Below are 23,203 nucleotides of genomic sequence, written 5' to 3'. Positions count from 1 at the left end.
ATACAACCAAATCTCGGAGCGTATGGTGGTGTGTCCCCACGCTTCTTCCTCCCCTGTCGATTCAGAATTGTGTTGTTGTTCGAACACTCAGTGCTCAAACTCAACCCAATTACGAGTCATCTCTGCGATACGGCTTTACGCAGTAGGCCTGGCCGCTTTAACGCTTGTGTTGTTTCAATGCATTCCGATGCAATGGCGCACTACAAATGTTAATAAATGACAAGAAGAGTGCTAGGCGTCATCTAACCTAAGGCACTCTCCAGGATCCCTTCGAAAGATTGGCTGCGCTAGGGTCTGATTAGATTAGATTATTAGATTGAATTCAGAATTCAGAAAAAAAATCCAATTTCCATAGTATGTAAACTTTAACCCTGATGCGCGCAGCAAGTTTACAACCAAATGAGCTGATATTTGGCATGAAAGTCCCTATGGGCATGCCCTACAAGGGGAACCATACTAAAACTTGATCGGAGAACTTTTTGAAAAACGTACCCACCCCAATATACATGTACATTTTCAATACATCAATTTGTGTATGAACCGAGAAGAGGAAGCCCCCATTCACCTAGGTGGATTAAGTAACGTTTTTAATGCTAATGCCCTTACTTAATCACATTTTTGACGAAAATACTTTATATTTCTGTATAAGCCCGAGAAACTGAAACATTTTTTGTCCCTATTTTGGGGATATTGCTTCTAGCATACGACCTTCTTTGTACATATTTTCGGCCTACCTTCTGATTGGTTGAAATCTCGAAGCACGTGGCGAACTTTTTTGACGTACGGTTCAGCCCCAGCTCGTACAGTACAGCCGCACCAATTCTGTAGACAAACATGCTCAACCAGTGTGATGTTTTAAGCCACAAATCAACATTAGAACGATTGATTTCACTTGAATTACGTGCATAACTAGCATGGACATGATTTATATCATTCTTTACGAGTTTTAAACATAATTTAAAAAAATTTGGCGTAGCCATAAAAACATATTGCCGGTGGTTGGAGATTCGGGGGACGGCTCTCATTCGTGTGCTGAGCGATGAAAGCCGTGACGCTGAGTGTCAACAAGCGGTAAGCAAAAGTGGTGAAAATTTTCGACCTAATGGGCAACTAGCGATTTGCCAAGAAAAACGTTACTTAATCCACCCTTAGGTGGTTGGCGCCTTCCTCACATTTAAAGAGTGCTATCCAAAATGCAAAAAGTGCGTGAAAAACACTTAAAAACTTATAACGTTTGATAGGGTTGTCAGATCTTCAATGTTTTGGACGCGTTAGAAAGGTCTTTTGAATACCTATCTAAGGATAGGTCGCATGAGAGATCCGGACAACGTTTTCATCAAAATATCTGAGATCCGGCCTCGAAAAAGTGCGTAAATAACACTTAAGTGTTTATAACTTTTGATAGGGTTGTCAGATTTTCAATGTTTTGGACGCATTGGAAAGCTCTTTTGAATACCTATCCAACGATAAATCGCATGAGAGATACGGACAACGTTTTCATCAACATATCTGAGATCCGGCATCCAAAAAGCGTATAACTAACACTTAAGTGCTTATAACTTTTGATAGATTTGTCAGATCTCCAATGTCTTGGACGCGTTGGAAAGGTCTTTTAAATACCTTTCTGAAAATGTGTAGCATGACGGGTTTTCTTACAAAAACCACCCTTTTTACAATCTTCGGGACTTTTGTAAAATTCGTTTTTTTAGCATAACTTTTGAAATACTTAACTAAACTGCATAATTTTTAATAGCGACTTATGGGACCCCAAAACGGATCGAATGAGGCCAAAACGGACAAAATCGGTTCAGCCAATGTCGAGATAATCGAGTGACAATTTTTTGATCAACATCCCACCACACACACAGACATTTGCTCAGAATTTGATTCTGAGTCGATAGGTATACATGAAGGTAGGTCTAGGAGGTCTAATTAAGAAGTTCATTTTTCGAGTGATTTTATAGCCTTTCCTCAGTAAAGTGAGGAAGGCAAAAAGTGAAGAGTGATATTTTTATTGTTTTTGCCTTCCTCACCTTACTGAGGAAAGGCTATAAAATCACTCGAAAAAAGAAATTCTTAATTTGACCTCCTAGACCCACCTTCATGTACACATATTGACTCAGAATCAAATTTTGAGCAAATGTCTGTGTGTGTGGTAGGATGTTGATCAAAAAAATTCGCACTGAGTTATCTCGGCACTGGCAGACCCGATTTGGACCGTTTTGGTCTCATTTGATCCGTTTTGGGGTCCCATAAGTCGCTATTGAAAATAATAAAGTTTAGTTAAGTACTTCAAAAGTTATGCTGAAAAAACGATTTTAACAAAAGTCCGGAAGATTGTAAAAAGGGTGGTTTTTGTAAGAAACCTCGTCATGTTATACATTTTTAGAAAGGTATTCGAAAGACCTTTTCAACGAGTTCAAAAGATTGAAGATCTGACAACCCTATCAAAAGTTATAAGCACTTAAGTGTTATTTATGAACTTTTTGGAGGCCGGATCTCAGATATTTTGACAAAAACGTTGTCCGGATCTATCATGCGACTTGTCGTTGGGTAGGTAATCAAAAGACCTTTTCAACGAGTTCAATAGATTGAAGATCTGACAACCCTATCAAAAGTTATAAGCACTTAAGTGTTATTTATGAACTTTGTGGAGGCCGGATCTCAGACATCACCTAGCATTACACTCAAAATGTGAGGAAGCATTACACTCAAAATGTGAGGAAGGCACCAACAACCTAAAGGTGGATTAAGTTACGTTTTTTTCAAATTTAGGAGGAAAATGTAAATTATTCTTGCCCACCAAAATTAAGCTAATGACTGCACGTATCATTATCAAGTGGCAGATTACTGCCAGATTTGGTGAAATGCTCAATTTCGTTGGATTAAGTTTGGTAGACCCAAAATAGGTACTAGGCCCAAAATAGTCGAATGAAGTCAAGATGATCGAAATTCATAATCAAATAGAGATTTTATGAACAATTTTAAGAAATAGCAAAAAATCATTTTTTTGTACATTTTTACCCAAAATGCTTATACAAAATGGGTATGTGAATGTATGAAATTCCGTATCTTGAGAAGGGATTTTTCGATCGGTTTGATGTCTTCGGCAAAGTTTTAGGTTATGATTGTTTTTATAAAATTTTCTGATAAATTTGAATTTTCTAAACACAATATACCAACTAATTTTCGGAATTGTTTGATATGTTTTAGGGAACTCAAAAAGACATCTTTCGAGCCAGAAAGTTTAAGAGCGAGTTTTTCACCGATGTGAAACAGGTCGTATCGAGGTGCTCCGATTTGGATGAAACTTTCAGCGTTTGTTTGTCTATGCATGAGATGAACTCATGCCAAATATGAGCACTCTACGACAAAGGGAAGTGGGGTAAAACGGGCATTGAAGTTTTAGGTCCAAAACACATGAAAAATCTTAATATTGCTCGCATTTCCGTAAAACTTCATCAATTCCAACTCTCTTAGATGCATTCGAAAGGTCTTTTGAAGCCCTTCAAAATGTGCTATAGACATCCAGGATTGGTTTGACTTTTTCTCAAATCTTTTGCAAATTACTGTTAAAAATGGATTTTTTTAAAATCTTAATAACTTTTGGCAACAGCCTCCAACACCCATACTCCCATAGGTCAAAAGTTAGGGAATTTCATGGACTATAAGCTTACGGTATTAACTTTTTGGCCAATTGCAGTTTTTCTCATAGTTTTTCGATTTTTCTAGAACAAACATTTTACAACGTTAGTGTTTGCTCTGTATGCCTCCATAGCTGCATTTTTTGGTCTCAATTTTAACATATTCGGAATCCTCAGAAAATTTTGCATTAGATTGAGGTGTTGGAATTTTGAATTTGATTGGAAAAAATGCCATTTAGAATTAATTAAAATATTATTTAGAATTTTGTCGGATTAGGGGTAAAACAAGTTTTCGCCTACTTGATACAGCATTTGACGTATTGATCATAGGGTAAATAAGATCTATTTCTTTTTTCAAAAATATTTTATTCAATTATTTTTTAAATCAAAATTACAACTCCAATACTTCTAACTTACGTGAAATTGACCGAGGATTCCGAATATGACAAAATTGAGACCAAAAAGTGCCGTCTTCTTGGCCTACAGAGCAAAAACTAACGTTGTAAAATGTTTGTTCTAGAAAAATCGAAAAACTATGAGAAAAACTGCGATTGGCCAAAAAGTTAATACCGTAGGCTTATAGTCCATGAAATTACCTATCTTTTGACCTATGGGAGTATGGGTGTTGGAGGCTGTTGCAAAAAGATATTAAGGTTTAAAAAAAATCAATTTTTAACAGTAATTTGCAAAAGCTATGAGCAGGGATGGAATAATCGCAAAAAAATCAATTTCGCTTGCGAACTTTCTTCACCCGCGAAAGAGAGAGGAGGCAAATCACGGAAAAGAAAATCGCTCCCGAACTTCTCCAAGAAAATCAATCTGCTGATGATTTTTTGTGAATTTCCTTGTCAACACCACTTAAAAATATTGATTTCACTTTGTTTATACACATTGCCCATCTACAAAATATGACAGGTCATATTTCGACGTGTGAAGTTACACTTGCTAATGTAGTACTGAAAAAGATATTCCGCCGAATAATCAAGATGATGATTTTTTTAGATTCCGTTTACCGATCTTTCGTGCGAGAGAGAGAAGAGCCATACTCCCTTCGGATTTTTTCTCTTGATGAACGTCCAATGATTTTCTTTTGATGATGATTATTCCATCGCTGGCTATGAGAAAAAGTTAAACCAATCCTGGATGTCTATAGCACATTTTGAAGGGCTTCGAAAGACCATTTGAATGCATTTTAGAGAGTTGGAATTGATGAAGTTTTACGGAAATGCGAGCAATATTAAGATTTTTCATGTGTTTTGGACCTAAAACTTCAATGCCCGTTTTACCCCACTTCCCTTTGTCGTAGAGGGCTCATATTTGGCATGAGTTCATCTCATGTATAGACAAACAAACGCTGAAAGTTTCATCCAAATCGGAGCACCTCGATACGACCTCTAGAACAAACCGAGCAGAATCTACAAATACTGCCTCTTAATGGTTTTGAAAGGTATTTTGTTTTGAAAGCATTTTCAAAATAAAAAAAAACATTTTTAAATATTTTTATGATAGAAAAAGTTGAATTGGTTATGAAAAATCATGAAGTTTGACATGCATCTTGCCGTTTTGACTGGATCAAAGTGGTCAATTCTTCCCCCGGGGCACCTGGAACCGGTCACAGTAGGTCAGAATTGATTGTTTTACTAATTGAGCACTAGTAGTAGGCTACTTTGACGTGTGAAATTCAGCATGCCAAATTTACTGGACCGTCCTGGTCAATCTTCCATCGGGGTTCCGGAACATGGTTCTTGTGGCCAATTCCGTACTGTCTTAGGGAGCGTTCTTTTATTACGTAACGCAAAAATTGAGATTTTTCACAAATTTTAAAAATGTTGTATGGAGCGTAACACGGCCTTCGAGCCCCCCCCCCCACCTCTCCCCCCCCCCCCTACTGCGTTACGTAATATAAGAACGCTCCCTTATCATGGGAGATGTTTATACACTAAAAATAATACAACATTGCTTTAGTCTAGGAATGTTGCCTCTTTTCTTTATTTAGTATTTGGGTTTTTTTGTATTACTAAATAAGGAAAAAAAGGCAAAATTCCTAGAATTTAGGAATTTGGTATTTTTTTATTTCAGGTGTACGTCGTATCTTGTGAAGAGCGACATTTTTTGTTTGTATTTGGCCATAGGGGAATTTTATAAAACCGTCCGAATAATAATTCCGGTGAAAATCCGGTCATACCTCGATTCAGGACTTGGGAAACCAGTTGCGTTCCGAGATGTGGACGTAATCGCTTTATCCGATTTTAGTAATAGTAATAGTAATTTTATTTGGCAACGATATCCTATTAGTTAGACCAACTGGGCATTGGATTGATGGTAGTCTGGGCGCTAAACTGTCGATCATCGCGTGTTGTACATTCTATTAGTGGATTGATCTGTCGTGATGAATCATATCAAGAACCTCATAATAAATATGCACCGAACCCTGATTTGCTTCAGGGGATATTGAAAGTCCAAACACATTCAAATAATATGCTATTCGAGGCAATACTTGTAGAGTTGGTCATGCCTGACAAGAATTTCCAGGATAGCTCACGAATCATTGATTCTGATCGCTACAAATAATATGAGAAGCTCAGACTAGTGTCTCGAAGTTTCTACCATTTCGCATCCTTGGCACTAGCGCACAGTGAGGAAATGAGATTGTGAAGTAAATCACAATGTAACAATCTCATTTGAATAAGCTTCAACCAACTCATTGAAACCAATAAAACCATTGCACCGTGATCAAACAAGTTTGTCACTTTGGTATTGGTTACCCACCTTTTCCAACTGCTCGACTCCTTGTTTCAGCCAAATAAAATCCACTGTCTGTGCTGTGTGCGAGATGTTCTCTGCCCGTTGTTGTTGTTGTTGTTATTGCTGTTGTTGTTCAAGGTGTTCTTCAGAGCGTTGTCTTAAAACGCGCTCGCATCCATTATAAATCGCACTCACGCGTACCACCGAGAGGCTAAGAGCTATTATTTCATTATTCAAGCCGTGCCAACAAACAGCAGCCATTCAACACAACTATTTACATTCACTTCTTCACAATTTGCCTTTGCCTTTCGCGTGCGCTGGCAACACTTCCGCTAGTGCGCTTGACGGCAACAGGAATAAGGTAAGAAAACGCAACACAAAACTATGCGCCTCTCTCCTTTAACGCACACTAACGCGCTTCTTTGCACTCACTCACTGTGGAGACCTTGCTCTCACTAATACACTCACACACACTCACTCGTGTGAGCATTAGGATCTCACGAGGACCTCTTCTCTCTCCCTCTCCCGGCAGCATAAGCGGCCCAAACACGGCACATAAAAAATTAAGGTGATGTGGTGAGCGACTTTCGCCTCCTCTTCTTCGCCTTCTTCTTCTTCACGGTGGTGGTGGTGGTAATGCTTCACTCCGCTCCCTCCCCGCCTCGTTCCGTCCCCGCACCTGGTTTTCAATGGACCGACGGCGACGACGACCCGAACCCGACCCGCGACCAAACAAAGAGTCCAACTATGGGACGCACTTTCCGGCCACTCCGATCGACGGAACGCTCGCGATTCACGCCGAAAGTCCTGCGGACCACCCTTACGCACCACGTTACGATACTGCCGGACACTTTTAAGGTGGATTTTTCACCGTTTTTTTGTTCGAAAAGCCCGTCCGCACGAATTTTTTGAGGGCCCGCGACGACAGTACGACCGCGGCTGGTTATGGTTCTGTCTGCACTCTGACTACACGGGGGCCTTTCCTTAACCGAAATGTCTCGTCGTACGAACCATGGCACTCACTCTCTGAGTGACCGGAGGCGGTGGCAGTGATGCCAGTCGAAGGTAACATTCCTCGGCGGTGCCCAGCGAGCAGTGGGATGTACGAATTGACCAGGGATCGGTGCTGGAACGGCTGGTCGCGATGGAATCTGTCCCTCTGGAACTGTCTTAGGTCCTTTATCTTAACCTATACCCAAACTGACCCAATCGGCCTTGCCATCACGGAGTCGTGTGTCTATTTATAGATCCAAAATCTAATGATGATGATTATTTGTTGGAAGCGTCTTCATTCCTTCCTTCCCTTGTCGTTTTGTTGTGTTGAAAGCGTAGAAAAAAAAAACGCTGGCGAGATGGCGAGATTTGAAACCTGGTCCTCTGCTTGAACCTTGAACACCAACCATTTCGGCTAAGAATGTCGGAGTTTTTTTGCCGCTTCAATACGTCAAAGGTGAGATTGTTTCTTTTGCTCTGTGAAGAAAAAAAATCATATGAAATATGTTTTATCGATTTCAAATGTATTTCAAAGTACACTTGACACTCACCTTACCTTTTTTTTTAAATTACTTAGCAAACGATTTATAATTTGTAGGTTAATTACATCTGTAAAAAATAAAAGATTATTGATCTCTCAAACAGGTTTATTTATTATTAATATGTTCCGTTAAGTGTGCTTCTTAAGCTGTAGTTCTATTTTGTTATTATCTTTTCATGGTTTTATTTCTATTTTGATCTCAATTTTTAAATTCACTTGAGATAATTGAACTTTACATTATCGGAACCCTAGATAGTCGTAGGATCAGGCTAAACTGTATTCAAAAACTGTATTTAAAAAATCGTAAATTAAAAAAATCAAACTTCAAAAATAAGACATTCTCAAATACAGTCCAAACTCGATTGTCCAAAGCCTCGATTATCCGAAGTTTCAATTATCTGAATTTCGATTATCCGAAGGTTTGTATCGGACTTCAAATAATCAAATCATAACCAAAACATTTTTATCGTGTTATTTTATTTTCTTACTTTTTACATCAAATTCGAGTTCTGTGACCCCATTTTATTCAAATTTGAATATTTAATTGCCTTTTAAAATAAAATAAAAAGATTTTTTTTTAATATGTTCACACCATTAAATTGGTCGCTATCTAGGGTTTAAAAAAATCTAAATCATTTTAGAGTAGTTTATGGTTCATGCTCAACCATCAAAAATATGGTAACGAAAAATTTTCATGATTCGATTAACCGAAGATTTGATTATCCGAAGTGAAATTTTTGGAAAACTTCGGATAATCGAGTCTGGACTGTACTTTAACTTTTTATTTCTTTTATTCTTAAATTCTTTAAATTCTTTAATTCATAAATTTAAGCTCAATTTCGAACTAAAAAATTCTCAAGATTAAAAAAGGTGCAAATTAAAAATGAAATAATATTTCAAAATTTCAAAATGCCGTTATTTTTACCATTCATGGAGTCGTACACATTTAGATTTTTTTTACCAAATTCTATAAAGTTTACCGAATTTTTTGACAGATGGTTTACCGATCTAAACTTTACCGAATTTTCAACTATTGAATTCGGTAATAAATCTGAAAAATCACAAATTTTGATAAAAATTAAATTTCCTATTTTTTTTTTATTTTGGAATTTTATATTTATTGTATGTTTTATTTATTAAATTAGGCCATTGCAAATATTTTTTGAAGTTTATGTCCCTCGACTCTGGCCAATTCGAGGGGGGGGGGGGGGCAAACAATTAAAAGAAACAGTCTAAACTGTATTCAAACACCTCTAATTAAAAAAATCGGAAAATTAAATTTACAAAAAAAATTATCCTTCAAAAATAAGACATTCTCGATTATCCGAATTTTTAATTATCTGAAGTTCTATTATCCGAAGGTTTGTATGGAACTTCAAATAATCGAATCATGACCGAAAATTAGTTTTTTCGTGTTATTTTATTTTCTTACTTTTAACATCAATCTCGAGTTTTGTGACCCCATTTTACTCAAATTTGAATATTTGATTGCCTTTTAAAATAAAAAAAAATGTTTTTTTTTTCAAATTGTTAACACTGCCAATTTTGCCGCCATCTTGGAATCATGAATTCTAAATCATTTTAGAGTAGTTTATGGGTCATGCTCAACCATCAAAAATATGGCAACGAAAAATTCATGATTCGATTATCCGAAGTAATTTTATTCCGAAGCCTTCGGATAATCGAGTCTGGAATATACTTTTACTTTTTAATTCTTTTATTCTTGAATCTTAAATTCTTTAAATTCTTTAATTCATAAATTTAAACTCAATTTCAAACAAAAAAAATTCTCAAAATTAAAATAGGTGCAAATTAAAAATAAAATAAAATTTCATAATTTCAAAATGTCGTTATTTTTACCATTCATGGAGTAGTACACATTTAGAATTTTTTTTTCACCAAATTCTCTGAAGTTTACCGAATTTTTGACTGCTGAACAGTTCGGTAAACCGAAAATAACCGAATTCGGTAAAAAAAATTACCAAAATTCGGATTCTTGTTCATCTAATTTGTAATTTGTAAAATTTTATTCATTTTGACAGATGGTTTACCGATCTAAACATTACTGAATGTTCAACTATTGTATTCGGTAAAAATCTCTCTTTTTTATTATTTTTTTTTATAATTTTAGAATTTTATATTTATATTTATTTAAAAACCTTTTGTTTATTTAAATGTTCGTTGTTTTCCTCAATTTTGAGTATGAAAAAAATAGAATTATGAATTTTTAATGCTGAAATCTTCGAATATATAAATTTTAATTTTAAGGCTAATTGTTTTTGTATTTGTGATTTCTAAATTTACACCTTTGGCACGGGTATGAATCTTCAAGCAATTGGGTTCTAAAATGAAGCTTAGATTGCTGATATTATTGTTCACAGCGATAAAGCTTATTTTTCTGAGTATAATGACCCTTTGTACGACCATAAAGAGCTTAAAATGGATTTTTAAATCAATTTTGAAAAATTAACCTCGTGGTCCTTCTTGACAGAAAAGCTCCTACTTGACTGGTTGTTCCAAGGGGACCATAGTTGATCCATCGAAAAAATGTTGTCTTGTAAAAAAAATGCTTTAAAATGAAAAAAAGTGATCAGAAATGGTTTTTAATCGTGTTTTTTTACCGTTGTACATAAAAATTGGCATAGGGCTTTAGTACCCAATTTCAGTATGGCGACTTGTATCAGAAGAAAGTGAGGCATTTTCGCTAGATCTCACTGTTCTGTGTTCTGCGTGCACGTCCCCAAATATCGACCACACACATACTAACACAAAGCACCACCAAGAGGCATAAGGTAGTTACGAATATTGTTGGCACTTTTGTTAAAAAAAATATGCGGTTTTGCAAAAACAAATAACAAAACCAACTTTTAAGTGTAGTTCGACTATCAAACTTATAATTCGTTGCTGATTTGTTAAGATTTTTTTTTTAAATAAATTTTTTTTTTGCAGCACCCCTTTTGGGCGGACATTTCTGTTGTCACCTTTTAATTCCTTGGATTAGCCATGGATAATTTCACAGTGCAATAAACAGGACAGCTACCACCACGCGGCGCCACCGTTTTGATTGAGAAAATGATACAGGTTTTTCAAACGAGTTTCAATCCCGTGCCTTTGGTTTATAGATTTTAGCCTTGAATTTTTAGTTTTTAGTTGTTAGTTGTTAGTTGTTAGTTTTTAGTTTTTAGTTTTTAGTTTTTAGTTTTTAGTTTTTAGTTTTTAGTTTTTAGTTTTTAGTTTTTAGTTTTTAGTTTTTAGTTTTTAGTTTTTAGTTTTTAGTTTTTAGTTTTTAGTTTTTAGTTTTTAGTTTTTAGTTTTTAGTTTTTAGTTTTTAGTTTTTAGTTTTTAGTTTTTAGTTTTTATTAAAAAACTATCTTATTTTTTAGATGTTAGTTTGTATCTGGTTAGATCCTTAAATTTTATGAAATCTTCCATTTTCTGAATTCTTCAAACTAAGTTCAAAACTTCCAGGCTTTCGAAGAATTCCACTCACAACATACCCACCATCACAAACTGTTATACATCATATTTATTGCAAAGTAACATATTGTTCATACCTCCCTCACTGTCCCCTTCCCTCCTCCTGCACCACAACCGGACCAGCCTCGGCACCTCCCTCGCTCTCCCCCTCATCCCCTGCCCCACCAATCTGCACCACCGTGTTGGCCCCACTATCGAAGCTTACCTTCTTCTCAATCGGCGGCTTCGTCGTCCCACCACTTCCCATCGAGGACGAACTTATCTTCCGCTGCGGCGCCGAGGCCGCCCCTTCCTGTCCCAAGTTGACACTCGACAGCAGCACCGAGACCTGCTCCGCCGAGGGGCAACTCACGATCGTCAGGTCGTCCCGGCTGTACGAGTTTGTGGCGAGCAGCTGCTCCAGCTTGACGAACGATCCGAGCACGTTGTTCCGGATGGGGCGGAATAGGATGAACTCGGTGTCCTTGTTGGCAAGGTAGAGTTGCATCGAGCGTTGAAGGGGGCCAAGTTTGGTTTTGATTGCGCGGATGCTTTCTTGGATGATGGAGCTGATTTGCTGGGGTGCGGCGAAGGCGGCCATTCGGAGGGCCATGCCTTGCTGCGGCGTTGGAGTTGGTGCAGTCGCGGTTTGTTTTAGGTGGTTCTGCGCCGTTTCGATAAAGTTTAGGATTGGTCCAACCAGCTGGCGGGTGGCGTCCTTGATGAACGCTTCGCAGACCATCTTGAGCTGGCGATCGACGTCCTTGCGCGAATCGAGCAGCTGCTCCCGGACCTGCGGCGTTCCGTCCAGCAAGAACTCCAACAAGGCGTTGTTCGACCCAAGGGCAAACAGTTGCTTCCGTTTCTGCAACAACTCAAACGCCGCCGTCTTCACCTTGCTAAAGTCCAAACTGGTCTCCTTGACGGTGAAATCAACCCGGAACGGCGCAATCTGCTCGCGCAGAATCAGCAAATGCTTGATCTCAAACAACTCCCCATCCACCGAACTCTTGCGCTGCGCAATCTGCCCGGCTGCACTCGAAACGCTCTGAATGCAGTACGTCAGCGCCTGTTGAGACAAACTCTGGAAGATCGATCGCTCAATACATCGGTACAGCCGCGAAAGACACACCAACGTTCGCCGCACCGTCGGGTACCACATGCCGTGCAAATCCGCCGGAGAATTCCCCGAACCCCCGCGAAACTTGGCCATCCCCTCCCCACTGTTGATCTGCTCGACCTCCTGCGAAGCCAGCGACGCGATCGAACTCCGCGAATCAACCCGCCTCAAATAGCTACTCCCCTCCTGCTGCAGCGAAGCCGCTATCGACTCCATCATCTCCAGCTTCTCCGGGTACGCCAAATCCCCGGCCGAGGGCCGATAGTTCAAAATGTCCGACTCCAAGTAGTTCTGCGCCCGGAACCCGATCCGCTCCTGCACGTCCTGCAGCAGCTGGTACACGATCTTGGCGAACGCCTCCAGCGATTCCGGGTTGTAGTTGACGTGCTCGTCCAGCATCTCAACGCGCAGAATGCTGCAAATCTCCGCCAGCGTCTCCAGGTGGTCGATCCGGATGATGAACGGGCGCAGCGTGTCGTACAGGATCGTGCAGAGGCCCTCCATGTAGACGCTGTAGAAACAAGAAATCGAACTTCTTAAACTTTCATACTTTTCAAAAGAAAAATCTAAAATTCTAAAATTCTAAAATTCTAAAATTCTAAAATTCTAAAATTCTGAAATTCTAAAATTCTGAAATAATAAAATTCTAAAATTCTAAAATTCTAAAATTCTAAAATTCTAAAATTCTAAAATTCTAAAATTCTAAAATTCTAAAATTCTAAAATTCTAAAATTCTAAAATTCTAAAATTCTAAAATTCTAAAATTCTAAAATTCTAAAATTCTAAAATTCTAAAATTCTAAAATTCTAAAATTCTAAAATTCTAAAATTCTAAAATTCTAAAATTCTAAAATTCTAAAATTCGAAAATTCGAAAATTCTAAAATTCTAAAATTCTAAAATTCTAAAATTCTAAAATTCTAAAATTCTAAAATTCTAAAATTCTAAAATTCTAAAATTCTAAAATTCTAAAATTCTGAAATTCTAAAATTCTAAAATTCTAAAATTCTAAAATTCTAAAATTCTAAAATTCTAAAATTCTAAAATTCTAAAATTCTAAAATTCTAAAATTCTAAAATTCTAAAATTCTAAAATTCTAAAATTCTAAACTTTTAAAATTCTAAAATTCTAAAATTCTAAAATTCTAAAATTCTAAAATTCTAAAATTCTAAAATTCTAAAATTCTAAAATTCTAAAATTCTAAAATTCTAAAATTCTAAAATTCTAAAATTCTAAAATTCTAAAATTCTAAAATTCTAAAATTCTAAAATTCTAAAATTCTAAAATTCTAAAATTCTAAAATTCTAAAATTCTAAAATTCTAAAATTCTAAAATTCTAAAATTCTAAAATTCTAAAATTCTAAAATTCTAAAATTCTAAAATTCTAAATTCTAAAATTCTAAAATTCTAAAATTCTAAAATTCTAAAATTCTAAAATTCTAAAATTCTAAAATTCTAAAATTCTAAAATTCTAAAATTCTAAAATTCTAAAATCATAAAATTCTAAAATTCTAAAATTCTAAAATTCTAAAATTCTAAAATTCTAAAATTCTAAAATTCTAAAATTCTAAAATTCTAAAATTCTAAAATTCTAAAATTCTGAAATTCTAAAATTCTAAAATTCTAAAATTCTAAAATTCTAAAATTCTAAAATTCTAAAATTCTAAAATTCTAAAATTCTAAAATTCTAAAATTCTAAAATTCTAAAATTCTAAATTCTAAAATTCTAAAATTCTAAAATTCTAAAATTCTAAAATTCTAAAATTCTAAAATTCTAAAATTCTAAAATTCTAAAATTCTAAAATTCTAAAATTCTAAAATTCTAAAATTCTAAAATTCTAAAATTCTAAAATTCTAAAATTCTAAAATTCTAAAATTCTAAAATTCTAAAATTCTAAAATTCTAAAATTCTAAAATTCTAAAATTCTAAAATTCTAAAATTCTAAAATTCTAAAATTCTAAAATTCTAAAATTCTAAAATTCTAAAATTCTAAAATTCTAAAATTCTAAAATTCTAAAATTCTAAAATTCTAAAATTCTAAAATTCTAAAATTCTAAAATTCTAAAATTCTAAAATTCTAAAATTCTAAAATTCAAAAATTCTAAAATTCAAAAATTCTAAAATTCTAAAATTCAAAAATTCTAAAATTCTAAAATTCTAAAATTCTAAAATTCTAAAATTCTAAAATTCTAAAATTCTAAAATTCTCAAATTCTAAAATTCTAAAATTCTAAAATTCTAAAATTCTAAAATTCTAAAATTCTAAAATTCTAAAATTCTAAAATTCTTAAATTCTAAAACTCTAAAATTCTAAAATTCTAAAATTCTAAAATTCTAAAATTGTAATTTTTTCATGATTCTAGGATTTTAAAATTCTTAAAAATAAATTATTTAAACATTATTTATTTAAAACTCAAAAATTCGAATACACTTAAAATATAAATTTAAGAATTGTAGTATTTTAACCCTTTCAAGCCTGAATTCGAGAAAAAAAAAGTTTAAGGTAATTATAGGAAAATGGTTTTACGACCATACGGAAATTATAGACTAGTTTAGAAAAAAATGATTTTGGGTCAATATGACCCATCAGGACTGAAAGGTTTAAAATATCAAAATTTTAAAATTCTTCAGTTTTCGAAATCCAAAATGCCTCAATTCTGAAATTCCTAAGTTCTAAAATCTCTAAATTCAAATATTTTTAAATTCAAATGTTCGCAAATTCAAATTCCTTAATTCAAAAATTCGTTGCAGTTTTATTTCAACAGCTCAAAAACATCGTTTTTGAATAAAAAAATAAAAAATCTGGAGTAAATTTTCAAAACAACCTGAGTCATGGGTTTCCTATGCAGATAAGACCTTTTGAAAATTTAATCTAGAAATCTGGAGTTTTTTATTGGAAAGGTCCAATAAACCAAATTTACAGTTTTTGCTATTTGAGTGTTTTTGAAAACGCCTTGAGTCAAGGGTATTAAAAACACCCAAAAATCAAAATGTTAAAATTTTGGTTTATTGGGCCTTTAAAAAAAACTCCAGAAATAAAGTAAAATAACACCGATTTCAACCTCAAATCTCACTTACGTCAACTGCCCGCTCGGCTGCGCAAAGAACTGGTAGAACAGCCGGTGCTCGTCCTGGCACACGTGCACCATAAACGCGCACGCCGACCGCACCAACGCACAGTGATCGCCCTTGTGCTTCCTTCCGAGGTCCCGAATCGCCTGCTCTACGGCCCCACTCATGATCGTTGCCCGCTGGGCAAGAAACTGCTGATGCAACGCCGCCAGCAGCTGCTCGTACTCGACGCTCCGCTCCAGCCGCTCCTCGATGGTGGCCGTAATTCGCTTGACCTTGGGCGCCGACGCCTGGAACTTGCCGTAGAACAGGGCAAACGCCGCCTCCGAACCCTGCTCGAGTGCGTCCTTGGCCAGTATCTGGGCGGTGGCGTTCGCCAGCACGTTGCTCACGTAGTTCTTCATCATTTGGGTGGCCTTCGAGAGGCAGTTCCGGTACTTGATGCCGTACGCGGACGCCTCGCTGAAGGTTGGATTGGCGCGCATGTACTCCAGGCAGTCGTCGATCGTGTTCAGAATGTCCACGAAGGTGTCGTTCGACACGGAAAAGGTTGGATTCTGCAGCCGCTGTGAGATGCTTTCCGCTTGGGTGAAATACTTGAGTCGCTTCCGGATGTCCTCGCCGATCTCGTTCAGCCGGGTTTGATCCTGGAGCAGATTCTCACTGGCCTGATGCAACGACGATGTCTTCTCGGATACGAAGTTGTACTCGTTGGTGAGTTTCTTGAGTGATTCCAACGAAACGTCGATTTCCCCCAGCAGATTGTCGCATTCGGCGGAACGAGCTCGCAACTGCTCGTAATAATCCAGATACACGTCGTCAAAGTGCTCCAGAATCTCCGAGTCGATCGAGTTGTACCACGACAGGAAGTCCTGCGTGGAATCGATGGCGGCATTGCTCGAACTTTTGAAATCATCCAGCGAAGTCTTGAGTTCAAAGCTGGTTTGCATGACTTCTTCTTGGTTCTTCTAAAAAGAAATAATTCATTTCAGAAAAGAAAAAAACCTCAAGTTCAAAGTCACCTACAGCAGATCCTCCGCCACCGGTTCCGGCTCCACCCCCTAGCGATTCCGCCAACTGGTTGATGAACTCATTCTGGGCCGCACTGAGCGGAGCCAGCCCGTTGTCCTTCTGTTCCCACTGCAGTAGCCGGGCCTGGATTCGCCGCTGGTTGGCGTTTTCGCTCTTGAGCGTGGCCACGTCGTCCATGGTGTGCCGGTTACGGAATGTTTTAATAACTTAAATTTTACTCTTTCGGAGTGAAATCACAAAATTACTGCGGCAGAACTCGGCCACGACGACGAATACTGAAGGAAAATGTTTTTGTTTACATTCTTTTTGAAACATGCGTCAACTAACAGCGAGCTGCTGGAGAGGGGTTTCCCATAAGGTCGAAAAAATATTGGAATAATTTCAATAGGGTCCTAAAGCTCTATGGAGATTTTTACGTACAATGGTAAAAAAGTGTAAAAAAACAAGTTAAAAAACATTTTTTGACCACTATTTTTTGGCCATTTTGACAGGATTGGCCACACCCGGAGTGGCCATTGCCCTGAGGGAAGGTTCTACCAGGGACATTTATCGAACCATGCGACTTGGGGCAATATCGTTTTTGAGACTTGACATGAAATTTGAAATTTGATTTCCGGATGCCGTTTTTTTCTGGGGGTGATAGACATTTTCCGAACCAATCTTGTTTTGGCAATAGTTTCGTTTTTTGGCAATTTATTTTCACAGAGATGTCAATGATTGAAGACATTAAATTAGTATTATTTAGGGGAAATATACCCTTTCTAATCAAACAACTATCTTCGTCATATGGAGAGTTTGATGCTCGATCAAAGCTCCAAAAATACTATTTAGGCTATGAACTTACCAGCAACAGCACCGCCTCGAGTAAGCACGCAAATTTATGCCACTTACTAGCCAAAAAGATCAAATTTAATGCACTTTTGATCATAATTTCTATTTTGCGAGACCATTTCTCATCATTTTGGTGGAACACACATCCACACGCAAGATCAGAGGTTAATTGCTTAACGAAAGTCGCCATCAATATCTTTTCACTTGCGCTAACGATTTCAAAGCGCTTAAAATATAAAATTCCTTCCAACTACCGGCAACATGTTCTTTTGACCATTACTTAGTCACTCACTTGAAAAATAATCCCGAAAAATGTAAATAATTAGCAAGCACCAACAAAAAACAAACGCGCTAAGTCTTTTGACGTTTCAATTTTGAATACCGATTCTAATCGAAGGCTGAAGAAAAGCGAGCGAGGAGCGAAGGCAAATAAAGAACAAAGGGTGGCCACCAACACCACCAGGCCGGCTCCGTGGCTTAATGGTTATGGCTTCTGTCTCACAAGCAGAAGGTTCAGGGATCAAATCTCGGTCGGTACCTTTGAAATTTGGAATCAGGAATTTGAACTTTGAATATGAAAAAACGAAAATGAATCAGGTGGGATTCGAACTCGCACCTTTGAATTGGTGGTCTGGAACGCTAAGCAGTCGGCCATCAGAAGGTTTACACTCTAGTAGTGAATTGAAACGTAGTGTTGAAACATGCTATCTTCTCATATTAAATACGCGCTGATCCCTGAATTGCCTGAGGGGATTGGAAGTCTAAATATAAATCGAATTTCCTTCAGATGCTTGCTTCTATGTTTAGGCGGGGCCGAACAATGCCCAGCGATCTCGGAATTGGACCGCAAGGAGCTCTGTCATTCTGAAATGGGTCGTTGGAAGCAGTGCGAGGGCTATCACCACCTAATACCCGGGACTGAGATAAGTTGTATCAGCATTCGGCATATACAAAGTCTGATACAAACTAAACTTTCCCATAATTTCGCTACCAGTTAGCAGGTATTGGATTGGACCACACACACACACACAAGGGTGGCCACCAACACCACCAACATGCTGATCAGCGCCTGTTGGAGTGAGCAAGTGCTGCCAGGAAACTTTCGCTATAAATGATACGTGTTCAGTAAAGTACGCTTTATTGGTGTGAACAATAATATCACAAATTGAAGCAAAATTTCAGGACCCAATTGTAAGTAGAAAAAAACATAATCATTGAATCAAAAATTTAAAAACACAACCATGAAGCCAAAAATTAACAAATAAACAAACAGAATTTTAGAATTTTAGAATTTTAGCATTTTGGAATTTTAGAGTTTTAGAATTTTAGAATTTTAGAATTTTAGAATTTTAGAATTTTAGAATTTAAGAATTTTAGAATTTTAGAATTTTAGAATTTTAGAATTTTAGAATTTTAGAATTTTAGAATTTTAGAATTTTAGAATTTTAGAATTTTAGAATTTTAGAATTTTAGAATTTTAGAATTTTAGAATTTTAGAATTTTAGAATTTTAGAATTTTAGAATTTTAGAATTTTAGAATTTTAGAATTTTAGAATTTTAGAATTTTAGAATTTTAGAATTTTAGAATTTTAGAATTTTAGAATTTTAGAATTTTAGAATTTTAGAATTTTAGAATTTTAGAATTTTAGAATTTTAGAATTTTAGAATTTTAGAATTTTAGAATTTTAGAATTTTAGAATTTTAGAATTTTAGAATTTTAGAATTTTAGAATTTTAGAATTTTAGAATTTTAGAATTTTAGAATTTTAGAATTTTAGAATTTTAGAATTTTAGAATTTTAGAATTTTAGAATTTTAGAATTTTAGAATTTTAGAATTTTAGAATTTTAGAATTTTAGAATTTTAGAATTTTAGAATTTTAGAATTTTAGAATTTTAGAATTTTAGAATTTTAGAATTTTAGAATTTTAGAATTTTAGAATTTTAGAATTTTAGAATTTTAGAATTTTAGAATTTTAGAATTTTAGAATTTTAGAATTTTAGAATTTTAGAATTTTAGAATTTTAGAATTTTAGAATTTTAGAATTTTAGAATTTTAGAATTTTAGAATTTTAGAATTTTAGAATTTTAGAATTTTAGAATTTTAGAATTTTAGAATTTTAGAATTTTAGAATTTTAGAATTTTAGAATTTTAGAATTTTAGAATTTTAGAATTTTAGAATTTTAGAATTTTAGAATTTTAGAATTTTAGAATTTTAGAATTTTAGAATTTTAGAATTTTAGAATTTTAGAATTTTAGAATTTTAGAATTTTAGAATTTTAGAATTTTAGAATTTTAGAATTTTAGAATTTTAGAATTTTAGAATTTTAGAATTTTAGAATTTTAGAATTTTAGAATTTTAGAATTTTAGAATTTTAGAATTTTAGAATTTTAGAATTTTAGAATTTTAGAATTTTAGAATTTTAGAATTTTAGAATTTTAGAATTTTAGAATTTTAGAATTTTAGAATTTTAGAATTTTAGAATTTTAGAATTTAGAATTTTAGAATTTTAGAATTTTAGAATTTTAGAATTTTAGAATTTTAGAATTTTAGAATTTTAGAATTTTAGAATTTTAGAATTTTAGAATTTTAGAATTTTAGAATTTTAGAATTTTAGAATTTTAGAATTTTAGAATTTTAGAATTTTAGAATTTTAGAATTTTAGAATTTTAGAATTTTAGAATTTTAGAATTTTAGAATTTTAGAATTTAGAATTTTAGAATTTTAGAATTTTAGAATTTTAGAATTTTAGAATTTTAGAATTTTAGAATTTTAGAATTTTTAGAATTTTAGAATTTTAGAATTTTAGAATTTTAGAATTTTAGAATTTTAGAATTTTAGAATTTTAGAATTTTAGAATTTTAGAATTTTAGAATTTTAGAATTTTAGAATTTTAGAATTTTAGAATTTTAGAATTTTAGAATTTTAGAATTTTAGAATTTTAGAATTTTAGAATTTTAGAATTTTAGAATTTTAGAATTTTAGAATTTTAGAATTTTAGAATTTTAGAATTTTAGAATTTTAGAATTTTAGAATTTTAGAATTTTAGAATTTTAGAATTTTAGAATTTTAGAATTTTAGAATTTTAGAATTTTAGAATTTTAGAATTTTAGAATTTTAGAATTTTAGAATTTTAGAATTTTAGAATTTTAGAATTTTAGAATTTTAGAATTTTAGAATTTTAGAATTTTAGAATTTTAGAATTTTAGAATTTTAGAATTTTAGAATTTTAGAATTTTAGAATTTTAGAATTTTAGAATTTTAGAATTTTAGAATTTTAGAATTTTAGAATTTTAGAATTTTAGAATTTTAGAATTTTAGAATTTTAGAATTTTAGAATTTTAGAATTTTAGAATTTTAGAATTTTAGAATTTTAGAATTTTAGAATTTTAGAATTTTAGAATTTTAGAATTTTAGAATTTTAGAATTTTAGAATTTTAGAATTTTAGAATTTTAGAATTTTAGAATTTTAGAATTTTAGAATTTTAGAATTTTAGAATTTTAGAATTTTAGAATTTTAGAATTTTAGAATTTTAGAATTTTAGAATTTTAGAATTTTAGAATTTTAGAATTTTAGAATTTTAGAATTTTAGAATTTTAGAATTTTAGAATTTTAGAATTTTAGAATTTTAGAATTTTAGAATTTTAGAATTTTAGAATTTTAGAATTTTAGAATTTTAGAATTTTAGAATTTTAGAATTTTAGAATTTTAGAATTTTAGAATTTTAGAATTTTAGAATTTTAGAATTTTAGAATTTTAGAATTTTAGAATTTTAGAATTTTAGAATTTTAGAATTTTAGAATTTTAGAATTTTAGAATTTTAGAATTTTAGAATTTTAGAATTTTAGAATTTTAGAATTTTAGAATTTTAGAATTTTAGAATTTTAGAATTTTAGAATTTTAGAATTTTAGAATTTTAGAATTTTAGAATTTTAGAATTTTAGAATTTTAGAATTTTAGAATTTTAGAATTTTAGAATTTTAGAATTTTAGAATTTTAGAATTTTAGAATTTTAGAATTTTAGAATTTTAGAATTTTAGAATTTTAGAATTTTAGAATTTTAGAATTTTAGAATTTTAGAATTTTAGAATTTTAGAATTTTAGAATTTTAGAATTTTAGAATTTTAGAATTTTAGAATTTTAGAATTTTAGAATTTTAGAATTTTAGAATTTTAGAATTTTAGAATTTTAGAATTTTAGAATTTTAGAATTTTAGAATTTTAGAATTTTAGAATTTTAGAATTTTAGAATTTTAGAATTTTAGAATTTTAGAATTTTAGAATTTTAGAATTTTAGAATTTTAGAATTTTAGAATTTTAGAATTTTAGAATTTTAGAATTTTAGAATTTTAGAATTTTAGAATTTTAGAATTTTAGAATTTTAGAATTTTAGAATTTTAGAATTTTAGAATTTTAGAATTTTAGAATTTTAGAATTTTAGAATTTTAGAATTTTAGAATTTTAGAATTTTAGAATTTTAGAATTTTAGAATTTTAGAATTTTAGAATTTTAGAATTTTAGAATTTTAGAATTTTAGAATTTTAGAATTTTAGAATTTTTAGAATTTTAGAATTTTAGAATTTTAGAATTTTAGAATTTTAGAATTTTAGAATTTTAGAATTTTAGAATTTTAGAATTTTAGAATTTTAGAATTTTAGAATTTTAGAATTTTAGAATTTTAGAATTTTAGAATTTTAGAATTTAGAATTTTAGAATTTTAGAATTTTAGAATTTTAGAATTTTAGAATTTTAGAATTTTAGAATTTTAGAATTTTAGAATTTTAGAATTTTAGAATTTTAGAATTTTAGAATTTTAGAATTTTAGAATTTTTAGAATTTTAGAATTTTAGAATTTTAGAATTTTAGAATTTTAGAATTTTAGAATTTTAGAATTTTAGAATTTTAGAATTTTAGAATTTTAGAATTTTAGAATTTTAGAATTTTAGAATTTTAGAATTTTAGAATTTTAGAATTTTAGAATTTTAGAATTTTAGAATTTTAGAATTTTAGAATTTTAGAATTTTAGAATTTTAGAATTTTAGAATTTTAGAATTTTAGAATTTTAGAATTTTAGAATTTTTAGAATTTTAGAATTTTAGAATTTTAGAATTTTAGAATTTTAGAATTTTAGAATTTTAGAATTTTAGAATTTTAGAATTTTAGAATTTTAGAATTTTAGAATTTTAGAATTTTAGAATTTTAGAATTTTAGAATTTTAGAATTTTAGAATTTTAGAATTTTAGAATTTTAGAATTTTAGAATTTTAGAATTTTAGAATTTTAGAATTTTAGAATTTTAGAATTTTAGAATTTTAGAATTTTAGAATTTTAGAATTTTAGAATTTTAGAATTTTAGAATTTTAGAATTTTAGAATTTTAGAATTTTAGAATTTTAGAATTTTAGAATTTTAGAATTTTAGAATTTTAGAATTTTAGAATTTTAGAATTTTAGAATTTTAGAATTTTAGAATTTTAGAATTTTAGAATTTTAGAATTTTAGAATTTTAGAATTTTAGAATTTTAGAATTTTAGAATTTTAGAATTTTAGAATTTTAGAATTTTAGAATTTTAGAATTTTAGAATTTTAGAATTTTAGAATTTTAGAATTTTAGAATTTTAGAATTTTAGAATTTTAGAATTTTAGAATTTTAGAATTTTAGAATTTTAGAATTTTAGAATTTTAGAATTTTAGAATTTTAGAATTTTAGAATTTTAGAATTTTAGAATTTTAGAATTTTAGAATTTTAGAATTTTAGAATTTTAAGATTTTAGA

General features: G+C 32.1%; 2 protein-coding genes across 5 annotated transcripts in view; both read right to left on the bottom strand.

Moving 5' to 3' along the window:
* LOC120420931 (latrophilin Cirl) overlaps positions 1-7,639 on the bottom strand; it is an 80,715-nt gene extending 73,076 nt beyond the window's left edge. Inside the window, exon 1 of one of the 2 annotated variants that reach the window (XM_039584063.2) lies at positions 6,414-7,639. The gene's annotated coding sequence lies outside the window, so the exon portion shown is untranslated. The remainder of the gene's footprint in view (positions 1-6,413) is intronic. The other variant, XM_039584062.2, reaches the window with a different exon arrangement.
* A 330-nt stretch (positions 7,640-7,969) lies between these two features.
* On the bottom strand, positions 7,970-16,900 carry LOC120420945 (conserved oligomeric Golgi complex subunit 3). 3 transcript variants are annotated; one of them, XM_052709359.1, is made up of 4 exons: positions 16,596-16,899; positions 15,576-16,537; positions 11,606-13,010; positions 7,970-7,991 (listed from the first exon to the last, which is right to left on the bottom strand). In XM_052709359.1, the coding sequence occupies exons 1-4, from the start codon at positions 16,776-16,778 to the stop codon at positions 7,986-7,988; spliced, it is 2,556 nt and encodes an 851-aa protein (XP_052565319.1). In that variant the 5' UTR covers positions 16,779-16,899; the 3' UTR covers positions 7,970-7,985. The 3 variants fall into 3 exon arrangements, with proteins under 3 accessions (XP_052565319.1, XP_039440015.1, XP_039440014.1); XM_039584081.2 differs by lacking the exon at positions 7,970-7,991 and having other exon boundaries at positions 11,432-13,010; positions 15,576-16,534; positions 16,596-16,900; XM_039584080.2 differs by lacking the exon at positions 7,970-7,991 and having other exon boundaries at positions 11,432-13,010.
* Positions 16,901-23,203: the final 6,303 nt, after the last annotated feature.

This window comes from Culex pipiens, chromosome 3 (assembly GCF_016801865.2).
Source record: "Culex pipiens pallens isolate TS chromosome 3, TS_CPP_V2, whole genome shotgun sequence".
In the NCBI taxonomy this organism is placed as follows: domain Eukaryota; kingdom Metazoa; phylum Arthropoda; class Insecta; order Diptera; family Culicidae; genus Culex; species Culex pipiens.
This window is presented reverse-complemented; position numbering and strand designations above follow the sequence as displayed.